An 18,207-nucleotide genomic window follows, 5' to 3' on the forward strand; every position below is an offset into this window, starting at 1 on the left:
CTAACGTGCGCTACAGGCGTATTAGCGTTTTTAACGCGCGTAAATGGTTTACGTGCGTTAAACGCTAACGCCCATAGAAACGTATAGGAGCATTAGCGTTTAATGTACCTGAACTTTAAAGACATGTTAGAAACGCTAACGCAACTTAGTAAACATACCCTTTAGAGTTTTTATCTATTTATTTACTTATTACGCTCGATTAGAAAGTCCTTAGATAAATCATCCCTGCGTACTTTAACCTATGCCTATATTCTATCACGTTTAGATTATTGTAATATAGTGTTTACAGGTCTTTCAAAACTTAATTTAAAACGCCTACAGATGATACAAAATACAGCAGCTCGTATCATCTGTAGAGCGTAAAATATAAGAGGATTACTCCACTACTATATCAATTGCAATGGCTACCAGTGGAAGCAATGTTAAAATTTAAAGTTTTGACACTAACACACAAAGCTTTTTATTCACTCAGTCCATCATATTTGTCTAACCTTATTATCCCCTATACTCCAACTCGGACACTTCGGTCATTGACACATAATAGACTTGTAATTCCTTCTCTATCTAAAGCTAGATGGGAATCAACACGGATATCGGCATTTTTCTTTCTAGCTCCGTCTCTTTGGAATTGTCTTCCTAAAGAACTTAGGCTTTAGGATTCTTATACTCATTTTCGTAAAGTTTTAAAAACATATCTTTTTCGAGAGTCAGTTGAAACAAACATTTAAAACAGAAATAAAGGATAAACTTAGGAAAAAATTTTTTATTAGCTTTATGTTTTTACTAATGTTTTTATAACTACAGTCTGTGAAATCTGCATGTGTATTGTCTTTTTGTAGTGCTTTCCTATCACAAATGAATTTCAGAGTATGTCTATCTACTGTTTTAATATTATTTTAATGTTATTTTATATTGTAAACCGTTCTGATTTACCTTTGTAATAAGTGACGGTCTAGTAAATGAATAAACGATTTATATCCCATATTAAACATGAATTAGGTTGAAACCTGGCAACATGTAATCTTTATTTTTCCTGTCTCTACATCAAAAGAAAAAGATGGTTTGTAGCAACTTGCTCCTTTTGTTTTATGGAATGCAGTGGTATATTATACAAATGCACTTTATATTGTTTATTACTACTATTTATAAGAGATATCAAATAATGTATATAGATGTGTCCTGGGAACAATGATGGCTAAGGGAAAGCAGCAGTAGAACAGTTGGAACTGAATGGCATTTATGTTTTCCAAATGGTGATGCATAGCTTGATGGGATGTCCTTGTTGTAAGACCAGAGTAAATCATTTCTTAGCTTCTTGTTTAAAATTAACCAAGGAGGAACAAATTTGGTGCAGGGGAAATTAGTCAGCATGAGTTCAGCAAACAAAATCTAGCCTTTAAACTAGAAGTTAACCAAGTCAACTTCAAGCTTCCTAATATGATTTAATAACAGTATTTTCTCTGTTATTACTCAAATGCGAACACAATTATAATGTTAATTATACGACCCTGCCTCTGATGGTTGTTAGGCTAACCCAGTTGTTCCTAAACCTGGTCCTGAAGGCACCCCATGCTGGTTTTCAGGATATCCACAATGAATATTCATGAGAGAGATTTGCATGCAATGGAGGCAATGCATGTAATATCTCATGGACATTCATTGTGGATATCCTGAAAACCTGACTGCCTGATGTGCCTCCAGGACCAGGTTTGGGATTCACTTGACTAACCCATTCATACAATAGTAGCCACAGTCCACAATTTGGTAATTGTCACATGTTCTTTGCTTAGGTTTCCATCAAAGCCCTTTCTTTGACAGCGTTGGATTTCTGCTATTTGACCTAAAGATTTTGTCCCTTCACATACTGCAGTTTTGTGCTCAAAGCACTTCAGGGAAGAGGACTTTGACAGAAGCAGCTTGCTACTTGTTCGTTTGAGTGAAGGTGCTGTGCCAAGCATATTTGATGCTTTTCCATGTTATGTTCGAACAGTCAAAAAGACCTGAAAACCTCCCAATCAAAGAACGTATTGCTTTCAAGATCTGCACCCTGGTTCATAAAATCATTTTCGGCGAACCCCCGGGATACATGACAGACCTCATAGACCCTACCACCAGAAACACATTCGAATCATCTCGAACATATCTAAATCTCCACTACCCAAGCTGCAAAGGACTTAAATACAAATCAACTTACGCATCCAGCTTCTCCTACATATGCACACAACAATGGAATGCACTACCAAAAGCCTTGAAAACAACATACAACCACCAACATTTCCTGAAATCACTTAAAACTAACCTGTTTCAAAAGGCTTATCCTACCGACCCATCTTAAATGCCTGAACTCTGCAACACTGCAAAACTAAAGTACGCAATGGACATACCGGTACTCTTACGCTTTATAATTCCTTAATGTGACCGCTTCACATGAATTTTATTTTACCACATCATCACTTTGTATTTGTTCACACCGGAGTCAGCAAACGTCTCTGCAGTATTGCGTAAGCCACATTGAGCCTGCAAATAGGTGGGAAAATGTGGGATACAAATGTAACAAAATAAATAACCAAAATTTAAAAATATTAATGTACCTTCTAATGTTGTTTAGATTGGTCTATCTGTATCACTTGCTGTAATGAAGTATTTCAAATTTTATCTATAAACAGAAGGTACATTATAGAATGTAATTTCAATATCCAGGGTACCTGAATGTAACTCACCTTGAGCTACTACTGAAAAAGGTGTGAGCAAAATCTAAATAAATATCGATCTGGTTGAACAATATATATGTTGGTTAAGAATGCTAAATGCCGTCAATGAAAGGACAAGCATTTAGCGTGGACTACATTGGAACACCCCGTCTCCTGTTTTCTTCACTTCCTTGGTCAAATACGTTACGTTTGTGCCGGCCCTGAAAAAAAAAAAAGGCATGAGGCGCACGTGGCTGGCTTCCCACTTTGAGGTATTAAGCACCGCCCTCTCCCGCTGGCGTCAGACTAATTTAATTCCTTCAATCCCCCTGCTGTTTTTTATTCCTCCTCCTCTCGCGTGGAGGCCTCTCAAAGTCTCAAGCGGCTGTAGAGGCAGGCGGTGCCTGAGTTGGACTATCCTGTGACGTCATTGGAGTGCGCTGGTGTCGTACTCTGGGCTCTGGCAGTGAGGGGGCTGGGGAGATGGCGGCCGTTTGGGGGTTGCGGCGGTCTTCGCTTCGCTTCGGCCGCCCGGTACTCTCAGGTCAGAGCTGGAGGAGCACACATACACCCCCATCAACAGAGCTGCTGTACAGTAACTGTGCTTACTGTCATAGCAGTGGGCTTGACTGCATAGGTCCCAGCTCCAAGACTGCGAAAACTCCTGCAGGGTTTGGTTGCGCTGCTGATTTGGAAAGCGATACAGGAACTGAGTTTTGTCTTTAAAGATTGTTTTCGTTATTATTTTTAGTGTTTTATCAAAACACAATTTATGAACACCGATATTCTCCTTAATGATATTTATAGGGTTCAGGTAAAACTTGGATCCTTCCCGTGGACCTCGCCGATCCGAACGGCACGACCTTAAAAATCTTTGTGGTGTCGGCCGTGTCCAGCCCCCACAATGATGGTACTTCGCGTATTAGTGTCTTTTTTGTCCCCAGAATGATTTTATTTATTTGTGACATTTGTATCCATTATCCCAAACAAGTTTGAGTTCAATGATGGTACTTCGCGTAGGAGTGTGCGCGAACTGTCAAGGAATGACAGCAGTCCCGGCACCCAAAACAAGGAGGTTTGATCAGGAGACGTCATTAGTCTTTCTGGCACATTGTGTGGGCTGAAGCCAGTAAAATTTAGTCTTCTGGATCTCTCTGCTCATTGGAAGGCTGTGACAACCACCTTTGTTGTGCCCTGTAAACAAATGATTTTAGGGCTTTTGCTTTAGAGAGTTGAGTAAATTATATATGGCCAGGTAAAAAAAAAATGTTCTGATTCAAATTTTTGTTTTCTTTTTATCAGGTTGCAGGCACAAGGCCTCAACTCAATATCTCAGTCGACCAGATCTTCCAAAGTTGGCTTATCGGAAGCTAAAAGGCAAAAGTCCTGGTGTCCTTTATCTGCCTGGTTATTTCTCAGATATGCATGGCCAGAAAGCAGTTGCTCTTGAGGACTTTTGCAAATCTCTTGGTCATTCTTTTGTAAGGTAGGATTAGTGAAATGTATTTCAGTGTTAAGGTTTTTCTTTTACTTAAAACCAAGCCAAAAGCGGTGGCTCATAGACATTTACGTGATCAATATCATGGATGTTTCTTGCATAGCTAATTATAGTACATTTTCAGGTGTAATCTTAGCATTTTGTTGTGTTTGTTTTTGTAACTATGTAGTAGTTTTGTGATTGTTGCCTCAATTAATAAAACAGTTGAAGTGGGCAAACGAGAGAGGAGACTGACCCAAAGTTATCTGATGCCCTGACTCCAAAGACTGGCTCAAGGCACTCCTCCAGCATCTCTTCTTTCCTTCTTACCCCACCTCCTTGTCCAGCATGCACCCACTGTTGCACCACTTCAAAGATTTTATCCTTGCTGGCCCAGGGCCTTGCAGCGGAGGGCACACTCAAGTACTCCTACCTCCACCTATTTTCAGATGAGACTTCTTGTTAAAGGGAGGGTGAGAGATGGCAGCACTTGTGGGCCTCTACTGCAAGGCCCTGTGCTGGCAGAGACTATCTTTGAAGCGACCCAGGAAGTGGTGGAGCCGTGGCAATGGGATCATGCTGTGCATGGGAGCAGAGTAAAGAAAGGAAGAGGAGGAGATTCCCTCCTGCCATACTGCTGCCCCCTAAATGCTGCGGCCTTGATGCCTAGTGGCAGGTACAGGCCTGCAAGAGTTCTGCACGAAGTTAAAATGAGCAAACTTTAATGAACTGAAGAGGATCGTATGAGACAGGACACTTTAAAAGGTGGATGAAATTTCCTGTGGAGAAATACAAAGTGATGCATACATGGAAGAAGATTCCTAACTATAGGAACACAAGGATTCCATATTAGAGGTCCCCACCCAGTAAAAGCATCATAGTGGCTAGTACTTTGACATTTTCAGCAGTGTGGAGTGGTGATCAAAAAGCAAATAGAATAGTAAGATAAATTTGGAATGGAAAATAAAATATGGCCCTGGATCTATCCATACTATGATAGCACCTTTGAGTATTGTTTGCAGTTCTGGTTGCCCCATCTCTAAAAGGTATAGGAGAACTAGATAAGATATTGAGGATAGCAACAAAAAGTGATAAGGGGATGGAATGGCTTCTTTATAAAGAAAGGCTAATAGGTTACTGTTTCTTGAGATGAAATGACTTAGAGGGATGTAATAGTGGTCTTTAAAATCATGTTTTGTTTGGAGCAGTCAAATAGAAATTGATTATTTATACTTTCAAATAGTTTCATGATTTGTCCTCTTGCTAAAAGCAAATATAAAACAAATTGATGAAAGTAATTTTTATTTATGTATTTTTTTACTTGATGCACAGTCAAGCTGTAGAATTTGTTGCCTAAGGATGTGGTCAAGTCATTTAGCATGATTGGATTCCAAAAGGGCTTGGACAAATTCCTGGAGGAAAAAGTCCATAAACCAGTGGTTCCCAAACTTTCTCGGTTCATGGCGTTCTTAGTGTCTCATTAATAACTGTCAGACCTCATAGACCTACCTGCTAGGAATTCTAAAAGGTCAGCACGTACATTCCTTAACCTCCACTACCCCAACTGCAAAGGATTAAAATGTAAGTCCACCTACGCAACCAGCTTCTCCTACATTTGCACACAACTGTGGAACGTGCTCCTGAAGACCATAAAGATAAGATCTAACCATCTTTCGTAAACTACTTAAAACTGACCTATTCAAAAAAGCATACAACAAACAATCGTCCTAACTTCTAAACAACAACAACAACGAAGAATAAGACCGAAACGACATAACCATTGCCCTACACTCTTACTCTTACCATAATACCATCACCTGAGCAACTACACAAGACCACAATGTATTCTTCTACCACACATATACGCACTTATTTGCAAACCACGTGTTAACAAGTACGCAAGCACACAATGCATTCTTCTACCATGTATGTACGCACTTGATTGCAAAATAATGTGCTTATCTAAAGTCCGGAAATGGCAATAGCCATAAAGGAAATATCTTCAATTGTCTAGAGTGCACTAAACATATATCAAAAAACTCATGAATGCACTCTTGCTATACACTCTGTGAGAAATTGCACATTACTGATATATATCATATACTTTATAAACTAGCCTCAATAGCCCAGGGAACCATTAATTAGGACTCCACTGAATTGGCCTGTATCATGGGCTCCTCCTCCTTTCCGAAAAAACATCCACAAGTAACAAAAAACTCCCTACATAAGGAAGAAAAAGATCTTGTGAATAAAAAAACGGATGGAGGGGTATTTTAATGATCTACTTCAAATATCAATGTGACTATAAGTGCATTATATCACAGAGAGTATTGAATGGAAGTAAAGAAAAAGTATGTATAATCACTTCGCAATCCTCTTAAAGCTATATACTGAAGCGATATTCAAACAGAGAACCTTCATTCATTCATTCATTGCTTGATTAGAATCTTTTTCATGTTGAAATAAACCACTTATCTTAAAGCCTGGGAATATTGTCACTTCTATCCATCAGAGACAATCCATCCAAAGTAATTGTAACCGGTTCTCAACTCTAGTTTAAATTCTTCAGTCCCATATAGTTCCGGTTACGAAGTGAAATACTCATCCATGAGCATGTCCCCCCTTTCCTTTCCTGCCATCCATGAGCAGCATATATCCCTCTCCTCTCATCCCCTTCTATCCTTATACTGTATTTCCCTCTCCCCCACCACATGTACGTCCCCCTCCCTAATCTTTTTTTCCAGTCTCCTACCCTCCTTTTTTTACAGCCCCCTCCCACACACATACACGACTCCATCCACCTCCCCTTACCTCACTCTTTCCTGCCCTGCGCTGCCGCTGACCCATTTGGTGCCGGCAGCGAACGGGTCAGCAGCAGCGCCAGGAAGGAAAGAGCGGGGTTATTTCCTCCCCCGAAGAGGCTACTAGATCACCCAGGCGCAGTAAGGTACATGAGGGGAGGGCACCCTGAGGACCACCAGCCAGCCTGCTCGGAAACCTGGACAAACGAGCAGGCTAGTATAAACCGTCTGGACCCCTAACAGTCCCCTGAAAAAGATACTGTATATAGCCAGGACAAACTGAAGGGAAATTATATGTTAGCTGAATAAGATATGAGGAACTGATCTAAATTATAGGGTATGCAGCAAGCTTATCCAGATGCAGAGTGAGTGGTAGTCAGTGGTCACATGTATCAAAGGCTTGGGAGAAGAGCCAAGCTTTCACCTGCTTCCTGAAGGAGAGGTAGTCTTGAGTTAAGCATTGCCCTTCTGGACATGAGTTTGAGTATGGGAGCTCCTCCTGAGAAGGCATATTGTAACCCTAACTATTGAGAATCCGAGACACTTTGACTGACTGAGAAACATCCATATGACAGCCAAACATTCTTCATCACATACAAACCTTTTGTTCAGGAAAGTACTAGACCAAGTAGTAGGTGTTAGGGCTGGTCAGTAACACATTTAAAGTCTATAACGACTTGTCTCTGCTGCAGCTCAGTGTGGCAGAGAAAAGTCCAGTATTGAAAGTCCTCTAGTCAGTAGCAGCATGAAACTGATGGTTCTCAAGTTTTGGTCTGTTTTTCAGGTTCGATTATTCCGGCTGTGGCAGTTCAGAGGGTGATTTTAAAGAGCAGACAGTTGGGAGGTTGAAGAAAGATGCTCTTTCAGTGCTGGATAACGTTTGTGAGGGACCCCAGGTATTTAAACATAGTATGGACTTCAAACACTTGTTTAATCACTTCACAGATTGGTAGCTGCTATTGATCTTACAGTTTGCACAAATGTTCAAAACGTGGATTTCTTAAGTATTTTGCAGTGAGATTTTGAAATTATTATGCTAGCGTATGCTGGGGGCTGCAAACCTTGATTTTGCAAGTGGGCCTATTTAAAAACTGTATGAAGATTAAAGTATGAACACATGCATTGTAAGAGTGAAATAAACTTTGTTTAAACCTTTGAGCCATCTTCAGCAATCTGATGTATAAATTTACCCGCTGGAGCTGTGAATTCAGTGTCCCTCCTCTATAGAACTTACATTATGTACCTGATCATAGAATGATGATGTGATTGACAAATAAATGGCCATACTCTGTTCTGTAATCCTTTTCACTGCTGGGTATAACGAGCAGAGTTTGGAAAACTGACTGTGTGATCAGGGAAGGAAACTTTGTATAGGTAGCTAAAAAAGTGGGAGAAAAACCTTCAGTAAGGCAGCCTTGGGAATACTTTATTTTTGACTCATGAAATTATTCAAAGTAATTAGACACATGCTTTAAAATTTAGCACTCGGGGTTGGGACACAGAGTATACAGAACTGTTGTGTATCCAGGCATTTTCCTTCAGGCAGTGGAGATACACCAGAGTGAATAATAAGCACTGCTTTTAGTATTAATGTAATACACGACAAAGAAATCACCCACACTGCCTCATTGCTAACCTGTATGTCATTTGTGTGTATATTTTGTTCATTGTTTTTAAATAGAAACACTAAACTCTAAAGTCAGAGTTCTTTAACAGTTTACAGGGATCAATTGTTTATAGATGTCTTGATGTAATCAGAGAAAGCCAGTAGTAACAGTTCAGTAAGGAGTGACTGCAACTTGTAAAAAAAATAAATAAATATTGATCTCTAGGTTTGAAGCTGAGACTTTATGGCTCCTTGCCAGGGACTTTAGGCAACTTATATCATCCCTTTATTACTCCACTCTCTGTGACAGAGTACTTAGTTCCACAGATCAAAAATTCATCTTTGAACAAAATTATAGTGTACTGTCAACACAATATACTGGGAACTAGCATGTAAATACTTTTTTTTAAAGCAGTATAGTACAGTGTTTTGTTTTGGGTTTTTTTTTTTAAACTTCTTGTAGCCCTGTTCAGGTTCCTTTATTTCTGCAATTTTGCCTTTTTTCTATTCCAAAATACTGCTCCCCTCCCAAATACTTGTCTCACCCACAGTGTAAAGAGTGCACAACCTGTAAACAGGCATGTGCTCACAGGCCCTGCAGTGGCCCTGCCCCTTTTGTGGGGAAGGATGAGTGTGGTGTTTGTAGGGTTTGTGAGTACGTACAGACTTAGAGAATCCATGCTCCTCTTTACACTGTTGCCATGGGTTGGACATGAGAAGGAAACTCCTTTTCTGTGATAAATCTGGCCCTTCCAAAGACCCATGTACCAGAGCAGCTCTCCAGCTTTAGTAGGTGACTCGCAGAGATCAGATGGGGTCTGAAGAAAGACCAGTGACCCATGGGAGCTTGGGGGTGTGTTAAATAAATGTGCAAGACTGACATACTGGAGATGAGTTACATAAGAATATCCAGTCTGGGTCAGATTATTGGTCCATCTAGCCCAGTATCCTACTTCCAATAGTGGCCAATCCAGGTCACAAGTACCTGACAGAAATCCAGGTAGTAGCAACATTCCATGCTACCAATCCTAGGATAAGCAGTAGCTTCCATGATCATCTCATTAACAGATTAAGGACTTTTCCAAACATTTTTAAACTCAGGTACATTTATTACTGTTACCACATCCTCCATCAGCGAGTTCCAAAGCTTAACTGTTCTTTGAGTGAAAAAATATTTCCTCCTATTTGTTTTAAGTGTATTTCCATGTAATTCCATTGAGTGTTCCCTGGTCTTTGTACTTTTTGAAAGAGTGAAAAATCAGTTCACTTCTACCTGTTCTGCACCATTCAGAATTTTATAGACCTCAGTTATATCCCCCTGTTTCTTTTTCGAGCTGAAGAGTCCTAACCTCTTTAGTCTTTATTCATATGGGAGAAGTTCTATCCCTTTTATCATTTTGGTTGCTCTTCTTTGAACCCTATATCTTTTTTGAGATATGGTGACCAAACTTGAACACAATACTGAAGGTGAAGTCGCACCATGGAGCGATATAGAGGCATTATAATGGTCTTATTTTGCATCCCTTTCCTAATAATTCCTAGCATCCTGTTTGCTTTTTCGGCCGCCACCACACACTGAGCAGAAGATTTCAGCGTGTTGTCTACAATGACACTTAGATCTTTTTCTTGATGCTGACTCCTTAGTTGGACTTTAGCATCAGGAGTTTAAAGAATTGTATGTGTATGCCTGTGATGTGCAGGATTCCTGCAGGAGTATTATGCGCAAACAATTGTGCAGAATGGATCTCTCTCCCCCTCCCCCACAGAGATTGCGCTGCAGAAGGAGGAGGAAAAGGTGAACTGCTACATATCAGGTCACTTTCTCCTCTTTTATGCTGGCTTAGACCAGACTGTTTATGAACTTCAGGGGTCCTGCCGTTCAGGTAAGCAGTCAAGCGTAAGCTGGCAGAGGAAGAGGAAGTGACTCAAGGTGCAGTGGTTCACTTCCTTCTCCTCCTCCTCCTCCTGTTGTGCAATCTCTGCGGGAGAGGGGGAGAGCCAACTCTAGAAGTATTGTGAAGGGGGAGGGCAGAAAAATGTGATTGTGCCATGGAAGGGGGGGGGGGGGTGCTGGAGCTTGAAGAGGAAAATAGGAAATTTTGGGCCTTAGAATGGGGAACCTCTGTGCCAAACTGCTACAAATAAACAGCACAGAATTTTGCAGAATTATCAAAACGTTTGCACAGAATTCCCCCAGGAGTTGTATATGTATGTTAGTAGTGGGGGCTGAGAGGGAGAAATTGGCAGAAGACCAGACCTGATCTTAGGAGCATCCATTTGATCTTTGCATCCAAATTGGAAAGATATCAAAAACTGGCAGGCCCAGCCATCATTTAAATATAAGTGAAACAACTTCATATTTGATACTGTATTTAAATGCCTTACAACTAACCTTTGTATATATTTGTTTATTCAAGCGTTTGATATACCGCCTACCAGAATTTGATCCAAGCGATTTACAATTACATAAAAACTCTACACAGTTTAGAAAAGGAATGCCATTTCATAGATAGGACAGATAACACAGACACTCAGGAAAGGGTGGATAAAGAAAGTGTAAAGGATAAGATATAGGGAGCAAGAAAAATTGACAAGCAGTGTGCCTCCTAGTCTTTATTACTTGACATAAAGTGATTATAGCTAATAAACGTGGTCATTTATCTTTATGGGGGGAAAGTGTTTTTCTTCACTGGGTCCTGAAAAAGTAATCCTGTATTTGTTTTCTCAGATCTTGGTGGGCTCTAGCATGGGTGGTTGGCTGATGCTGCTCGCAGCCTTAGCAAGGCCAGAGAGGATAGCAGCTCTTGTCGGGGTGGCTTCCGCTACAGACTGTATCGTCTCCACTTTTAATCAGCTTACTGTTGAGGTACTATTCTACTTGATTTGAATACCCAGTTAAACACTGCTCAAATTAATTTAAAAAAGTGTTTGTGATGGGGGAGGAGATCCACTAAAACATTGCTCCAGTATAAAAACATTTTCTGATTTACCAGTGAATTTATTTAGATGGAGAAAAGCTGGGGCAGAGCTTTGATAATCCTGGTTTTGGATTTTGTGCTCTTCCCAGACATGTTTATACCTGCTTTTGTGTGAGATTGGATGAAGTTTCTACGGAAAGGACTAAGATGGTGGTGAAAATCAGGAGAAGATAGTGAAAGATATGAAACATTTTGTGAAGCTTAACCATCTGCCAGAGAGATCATTCCATTGTTCAGTGGCTTCATTGCTTTTGGGGAGGAACCGGCAGTCTGAGTCAGCAACGTGTGTTAATGTCATCACCTACCTGTGTATAATAGATTCTGGCTGCTGAGGCGTAGTACCACAAGGTATGACAAAGGAGCACATCCTGCCCCTTTGTACGCCCCTTCATATGCAACTTATTATGTGACAGTATTGGAGTTTTAAGCGTTTATGATAATTCATTAATGTAAACAATCAACGCGTTCAATATACAACCAAAAAAGAAATTAACATATCCTTCTGCATGCAAAAGAGATAATGGTGACATCATCAAAAATTGGGTTTATCACATTTTAATAAGATGTTTAGTATTTTATAGACTCTTCATCACGCATTGGTTGCTGATTCTTTGGGTCTTATGCATATAGAAAACACCAAGCCGCTTGTTTTAAAAATGCCGGTGTTGTCTACTCCTTTTTATAGTTCAAAAGCTAAGAAACTTTCATGTCCTATGAATCAGATTGAAACTATTGTAGGGAACAGGCTTCTTGTTAAATGAGCAGTGTGTAAAGGTCATTCTGTTCTGAAACCTGTCGAGATTGACTCATTATTGTTTTTTCGTTTTGATTCTACACCAGTTCCTTTTAATTATACCAGTGTTAGATCTGTGGGGAACAAACTGTTGTTCTGCACAATCTTACAGTTTCATCAGATGTAGGTTTGTTTTTAGCGGAAGCATGGTTAACGGAACAGGATAGCCCTTTAATCTCTCACTTTTGTTCCCCGTGGTTATAATATTTTACATTCCCCTCGTTTGTGTAGATGGGGAGGGGGGGGGGGGGTCAGTGGGGTAGCTGTAGTCTTTAGACTTTTTTTAACGTTAATTCTTGTATGCTGCCTGAGTTAGAGTTTTTTGTATGTAGGCTTTTGTATGGACATGGTAGATTTTTCAGATTCTGTGGGTATAATGTTTATCGCCTTCCAGAATCTTGGGCTAAAGCTGAGCCTTTGCTAATGGAGTGATTTAAATCTACACCTGGAGAATGACTCTGATCATCATGTCAGGGATTTTAAATTATTTTTGAAGTCTTGAGATTTATCTTTTCTAGCCGAGAGTTCTGCTCGTAAAAAAGGTCATACTTTAGATTTTATATTTGCATACCCTTCTCACTTGGTTGGTTCTACTAGTTGGACTGCAGTTCCTTGTTTTGATCACTTTTTGTTGAGTTTTATATTTATGCTTATCTAGATCATTTCATAAACAACAATCTAGACTGGTAAAATCTAGAGATAAGATTAATAATGCTGCTTTCTGGGTCAGGGATGATTAAGGTGGTGCCGTGAGGCTCAATAGAAGCCAATACTATGAAATCTTATTGAGATTCTTTGTCAAAAGTAGCCTTAGATAGGGTGGCTCCATTGGTTACCAGGAAAGTTCCTTTGAGGAAGCATTCTCCCTGGTTTAATGATGAACTATAGGTTTTGAAATATACCTGCCAACACTAGAGAGGTTTTGGCGCAAAAGTAGGAATTTAGATGATAAGCTGCTCTGGAAGGCACAGTTGAAATCTTACAAATTAAAAACTGCTGAGGTTAGATGTTCTTCCTATGCTAAGATGATTGGTTCTATTCATTTAAATACTAAGAAACTGTTTTGCATAGTTAAGGATCTGGTCTCTTCTCCTTTTCCTGATTGCACTAATCAGTTTTTACATCCTACAGCACATCTTGCCAATTATTTTTTCAACAGTGACTCAAATTTGTGTTGATTTGGAAAAGGAAAGATTAGCTGTGTGCTATAAGACTACAAATATGATTCATTCTGTGGCCAAAAATGGAGTCATTGTGGATCAATTCAGAAGCACCTTTTCCCCTATATCGGTGGCAGAAGTTAGGTCCCTGTTGCAAAAGTTATCTCGCTGTCGCTGTATATTGGATAGTTGTCCTGTTTATTTGTTTTCATTTATATCACTGATATTAGTCGAATGGATAACTTTAGTCGTAAATGATTTGTTAAGACTGGGTTCTCTACCTGTTGATGTGGGCCAAATTATGTTGACTCCAATACCTAAGGCAACTTTGTCCAGTTGCTAGCTTACTATTTTTTACAGAATGGAGACTCATGTTAGTAGACAGTTTGCTGAGTATCTGGAAAGGTTTTCATGTTTACACTTTTCTCAGTTTGATTTCAGGTATAACTTCTCATATTAAAAGACAGTTGTTTTTATGAAGGCAGACTGTTTCACTTCAGTTTGATATTTCTGCAGCTTTTGATGCCATGGATCATGATTTGCTGTTGGAAAGACTCATTGAGATTGGTCTAGTGGGTTCAGTTTTTAATTGGTTTTCGGAGTTTTTAATCAAAGTTACTATGTTGAAAAATAATTTTCTTTCATTTTTGGTTTTCTGGATGTGGATCTCCACTATCTCCTCTGCTTTTTAGCTTATTCATATCATCTTTAGGTTCTATTAAGTTGAAAGCAGTTGAGTTGTTACTTTCTTGTGCTGATGATATTTTAATGTTAATACCTGTGTTTGATTTAGGTGACACTATTATTAAATTGTCATCTTGTGTGGATAGGATTCAGCATTGGGCCATGAGCAATATGTTGAAAAGTTGAAACACAAAACTTTAATTAGTATTCAAGAACCCTGGAATTAATGTTCATTGTTTTCTTTTGCTGTGATTTCCTTTTGGAACACTTTACATTCCCTAATTAAATTGAAGACTTTATCTTATTGCAAGAATCTGAAAACTTCTTATCTGATAACTGTTGATTATTAGACCTGGGTGGGGTTATTTTGTATTTTGAATTGACTGTGTATCGTATTTTGTGTTCTAATTTGTAAACCGCATTGAACCCGTAAGGGGATATAGCAGTATATAAGTGTTTTACATTGACATTCGGATTCTCTTTTGCAAGCTGATATGCTGCCCTATAAACTTCTTTTTGAACCAGTATAAAAAAATCTTTGGTTTATTAATCAGCATTGCACTGCCTGATAAATTAACTCTTAAGATACAGGTCATCATAAGAATAGATCACCGTAAACCTTTTTTTACTTTTTCGTTTTGTAGTGATTTATAGATGTTTCCGAGCAGTGTTTAAAAAATGATCATTTAAGTGCTTTTAACTTGTCCGAATCCTCCTGTCATCTATCTAGAAGTACAATAATCTCTTTGCTAAATTGGACTGATCAGTTAGAGGCTTAGGGGCCCTTTTAATAAGCCACAATAGAACTACCATGTGGGTAGCGCGCGGCAAAACAACATTATCACGGGGCACGCCCAGGCACCCTGTGATAGTTTTGTGTTTGCCATGCGGCATTTCCCATGCCAGAAAATATTTTTTTTTCTATTTTTTTAGCATGGAAGCACGGTATAGGCATGGCAGACAGTAATTGGCCATTGCTGCACGCTGTCTGATTACCGCTGGGTTAACACGTGAGTCCTTACTGCCTGCTAAATAGGTGGCAGTAGGGGCTTTGGCAGTAACTTGCCGCGCTCCAATATTTTTATTAGCGCACAGCCATTTACAGCTTCCTTTTAAAATAATGGGAATTCTAGCTGCGGTAACAAGTGGCCTTGGCGCATGGCAGTTTTATCGCGGCTTAGTAAAAGGGCCCGTTAGCGAGTCAGTTGCAATAGAGTGATGTTGAAAATGTTTCAAAATCCATGCATATGCCTGGTTTCTACTCTCATAGTGAGATTTGCACCTGTGAATTTATAATTTTGCTGAGAGAGGGGAGTTTCTTTTGCTGTTTTTGGGATACTGCTTTACATAGCATTGTCTGAACCTTATTTTCCTGATTAACATATTTTTATTTATACACAGTAATAAGTAGAGAACTAGTGTTTAAAGCAAAAAAATAATATTGAGGTGTATTCAAGAATATAGAATAAAAGATTTACTTCTGAGAAAAGTTACTCCAATCCAGGATTAAGAGAGAAAAAACCCCACACATCTCACATTTCTTTTTCTGCAGGTGAAAAAAGAAATAGAAGAAAATGGAGAATGGAAGATACCATCAAAGTACGCTAAAGATGGGTTTTATAAGGTGCCCTATGGTACCATTAAAGAAGCTGAAAACCATTGTCTTTTGGCCAGCCCCATCCCCATAACTTGCCCTGTCAGGCTTATCCATGGTATGAAGGATGAAGATATATCATGGTATATCTCCATGCAGGTTGCTGACCGAGTCCTCAGTACGGATGTTGACGTCATTCTTCGTAAACAGGGCGAGCATCGAATGAATGAGAAGGATGACATGAAGCTTCTGGTGTATACTATTGACGATTTAATAGATAAGCTGAAAACTGCAGGCTGAGCTGGCCTAGAGGACTAAGAGAAAAAAATGCATGAGCTTTACATTGGGCAGCCTTTTTTTTTCCTCATGAGTTAAACCAAAGCCTCCATCTTAAGAGACTGACTCTCTTTTTGTATAAGAGAGGTAAAAGGAAAGGGGAGAGGGGTCACAGACTAAGACTGGAGCTTTAATGTGAGAACCCACAGCAAAACTTTCTGAATACTTTATTTGCACAGATAACAAGCAAATGTGGTGGTGACAATAATAATGTGGTTATGTGTTGATTTCTCCCCCCCCCCCCAAGGATTTTGGGTTATATTAATTTTCATATCTGTTTTATATCCATTTTTTATTTTATCAGCAGATGTTTATCTTCCTTACTAGTTTAAAATATACAGCACAATAAAAATTCAGGTTCTGCTATGTTTGTGGTGATATGTTTTGAGCTTTCACAAAAGAGCCCACATGTGTGAAGTCAAGTTTAGAAGAGAGGCAGCAGCAGGGGAAAAGTTAATGTTTCTTATTGTCCATTAGACCAGATGCATGGGTTTATACTTGCTTGCCAGCAGGTGAAGCCAGAACAAACACTTATGAACCCTGCTGTATAAAGGGCACTGTTCAGGCAACTATGTCTCAATTTTTCTCTGTCTCTAACAGATAGTCGACGGGCATACCGTGCAGCTGAGTTGAATGATTCTGGTTTCTTCTTGGCCCAGCTGGAGAGCTGGTTGCTTGGTTGAGTTCAGACAGGCATGAGGAGATGGCATAGAGGAATCTAGGTCCTTCTCCCCTCCCCTGTCACACCCTAATGCCTAGTTTGTTTGTGGCTCTTCTTCCAAAAGAAGGAGGCCCCCAGTTTCTAAGGTTCAGAATGGGCCTTGTTTTTAGGCTGCTTGTATCCCCTTCTAAATTAGCATGAACCAGCCATTCTCAACTGGGAGGAGTAAAAGAAACCACAGAGAAGATTAGCAGCCTCAGCCATCGAGCCTGTTCTGCAGGGAAAGCTGGGAGGTGTAGTGCTGCAGATGGTGGCTTGATGGCAAGCAGGAGGAAACTTCTGTAGGCTGTCTAAAGTGGGTTGGGTCCACGTTTGGAGTGACACACAGCATTTCCCAGCAGAAGCACTTCAGCGGTCAATGGCTTGGCTGTAGTCGGAGGGAGAGGAGTGCCTCAGAAGAGCCTAAACATATACTGGGAGCAGTGAGTCAGTGCTGTATCACTTCAGTGCGTCACTGTGGTGGCTGAGGACTGGTGCAGTGCATCTCTGGTGGCTGAGGACTGGTGAGGTGCATGTCATTGGGAACTCCTAGGCTTTTTCAGTGGGGAGTGATGAAACAGTTGTGGACTGTTTTTATGCCAGGATAGTGCATAGGGACACCCCTCAAGAAGGGGAGGCAGCTGTCCCTTGTTTGGGGACCAGTGTGAGTCAATTGATGTCAGGCCCAGGTGTCAAGGTAGATCATAGAGCCTGTCTGGTGCACTGGTTCGCACAGACAAGCAGCTGATTTGGGAGGCTCTCACTCAAATCATTCCTTTGCTGTTCCTTTTCCTTTTGCTCCAGAACAAGTGTCACATTCCCCTTGAGGGCCTGTTAGGGGGAGCCAGCAGAAGTTTGTGGCTGTCAAGGCCCTAGGGAGGTTTTGTTTTCTGTTACATAAGCTTTCCTATTAGGGGCCCTCTCAGATATGGAGTTAGGGTCTGCATTCAGCCCACTGTAGAGCAAGGCCCAACTAGGGGATTCATGCACATGCTGGGATTAACTTGGGTTTGCAGCTGGCAGCAGCCTTGGATCACAATGATGAAGCCCAGTCTGGTGGACCAGGTTGGGCTTCTTCAGGAGCAGGGTGAGCTATCCATTGAGGAAGGGGATGTCCCCTGCTGGAGAGAGAAGCTGCTCTCAATTGTTGTGCTGTCGGAAAGCACTCAGTATTTCTGAAGAGCCTCGCAAACCTCTGGGGATCCTTTCCCCTTCAGTCTGTTGAAGTCTGGCTTCTGGTGACAGCCTCCTGGATGTTGGCTATTCCTTTTGGTACTGGAAGGAGAAGTTGAAAGTTCACAAGGTGAAGGCCTTGGTGGTGGCCATTTCCAAGAGCTGTACATCTCTGCTGAAGAGGACATAGTTTTGAAGAACTATCATGCTTCTCC

At 40.3% G+C, this 18,207-nt stretch overlaps 1 protein-coding gene across 2 annotated transcripts; it reads left to right on the forward strand.

Moving 5' to 3' along the window:
• The first annotated feature begins 3,090 nt into the window (after positions 1 to 3,090).
• Positions 3,091 to 16,485, forward strand: ABHD10 (abhydrolase domain containing 10). Of its 2 annotated transcripts, XM_030204202.1 has the most exons (5): positions 3,098 to 3,234; positions 3,993 to 4,176; positions 7,753 to 7,864; positions 11,303 to 11,440; positions 15,742 to 16,485. In XM_030204202.1, exons 1-5 carry the CDS (start codon positions 3,174 to 3,176, stop codon positions 16,081 to 16,083), a joined length of 837 nt encoding a protein of 278 aa, XP_030060062.1. In that variant the 5' UTR covers positions 3,098 to 3,173; the 3' UTR covers positions 16,084 to 16,485. The 2 variants fall into 2 exon arrangements, with proteins under 2 accessions (XP_030060063.1, XP_030060062.1); XM_030204203.1 differs by lacking the exon at positions 11,303 to 11,440 and having other exon boundaries at positions 3,091 to 3,234.
• The last annotated feature ends 1,722 nt before the right edge of the window (positions 16,486 to 18,207 follow it).

Source organism: Microcaecilia unicolor, chromosome 5, assembly GCF_901765095.1.
Source record: "Microcaecilia unicolor chromosome 5, aMicUni1.1, whole genome shotgun sequence".
Lineage (NCBI taxonomy): Eukaryota > Metazoa > Chordata > Amphibia > Gymnophiona > Siphonopidae > Microcaecilia > Microcaecilia unicolor.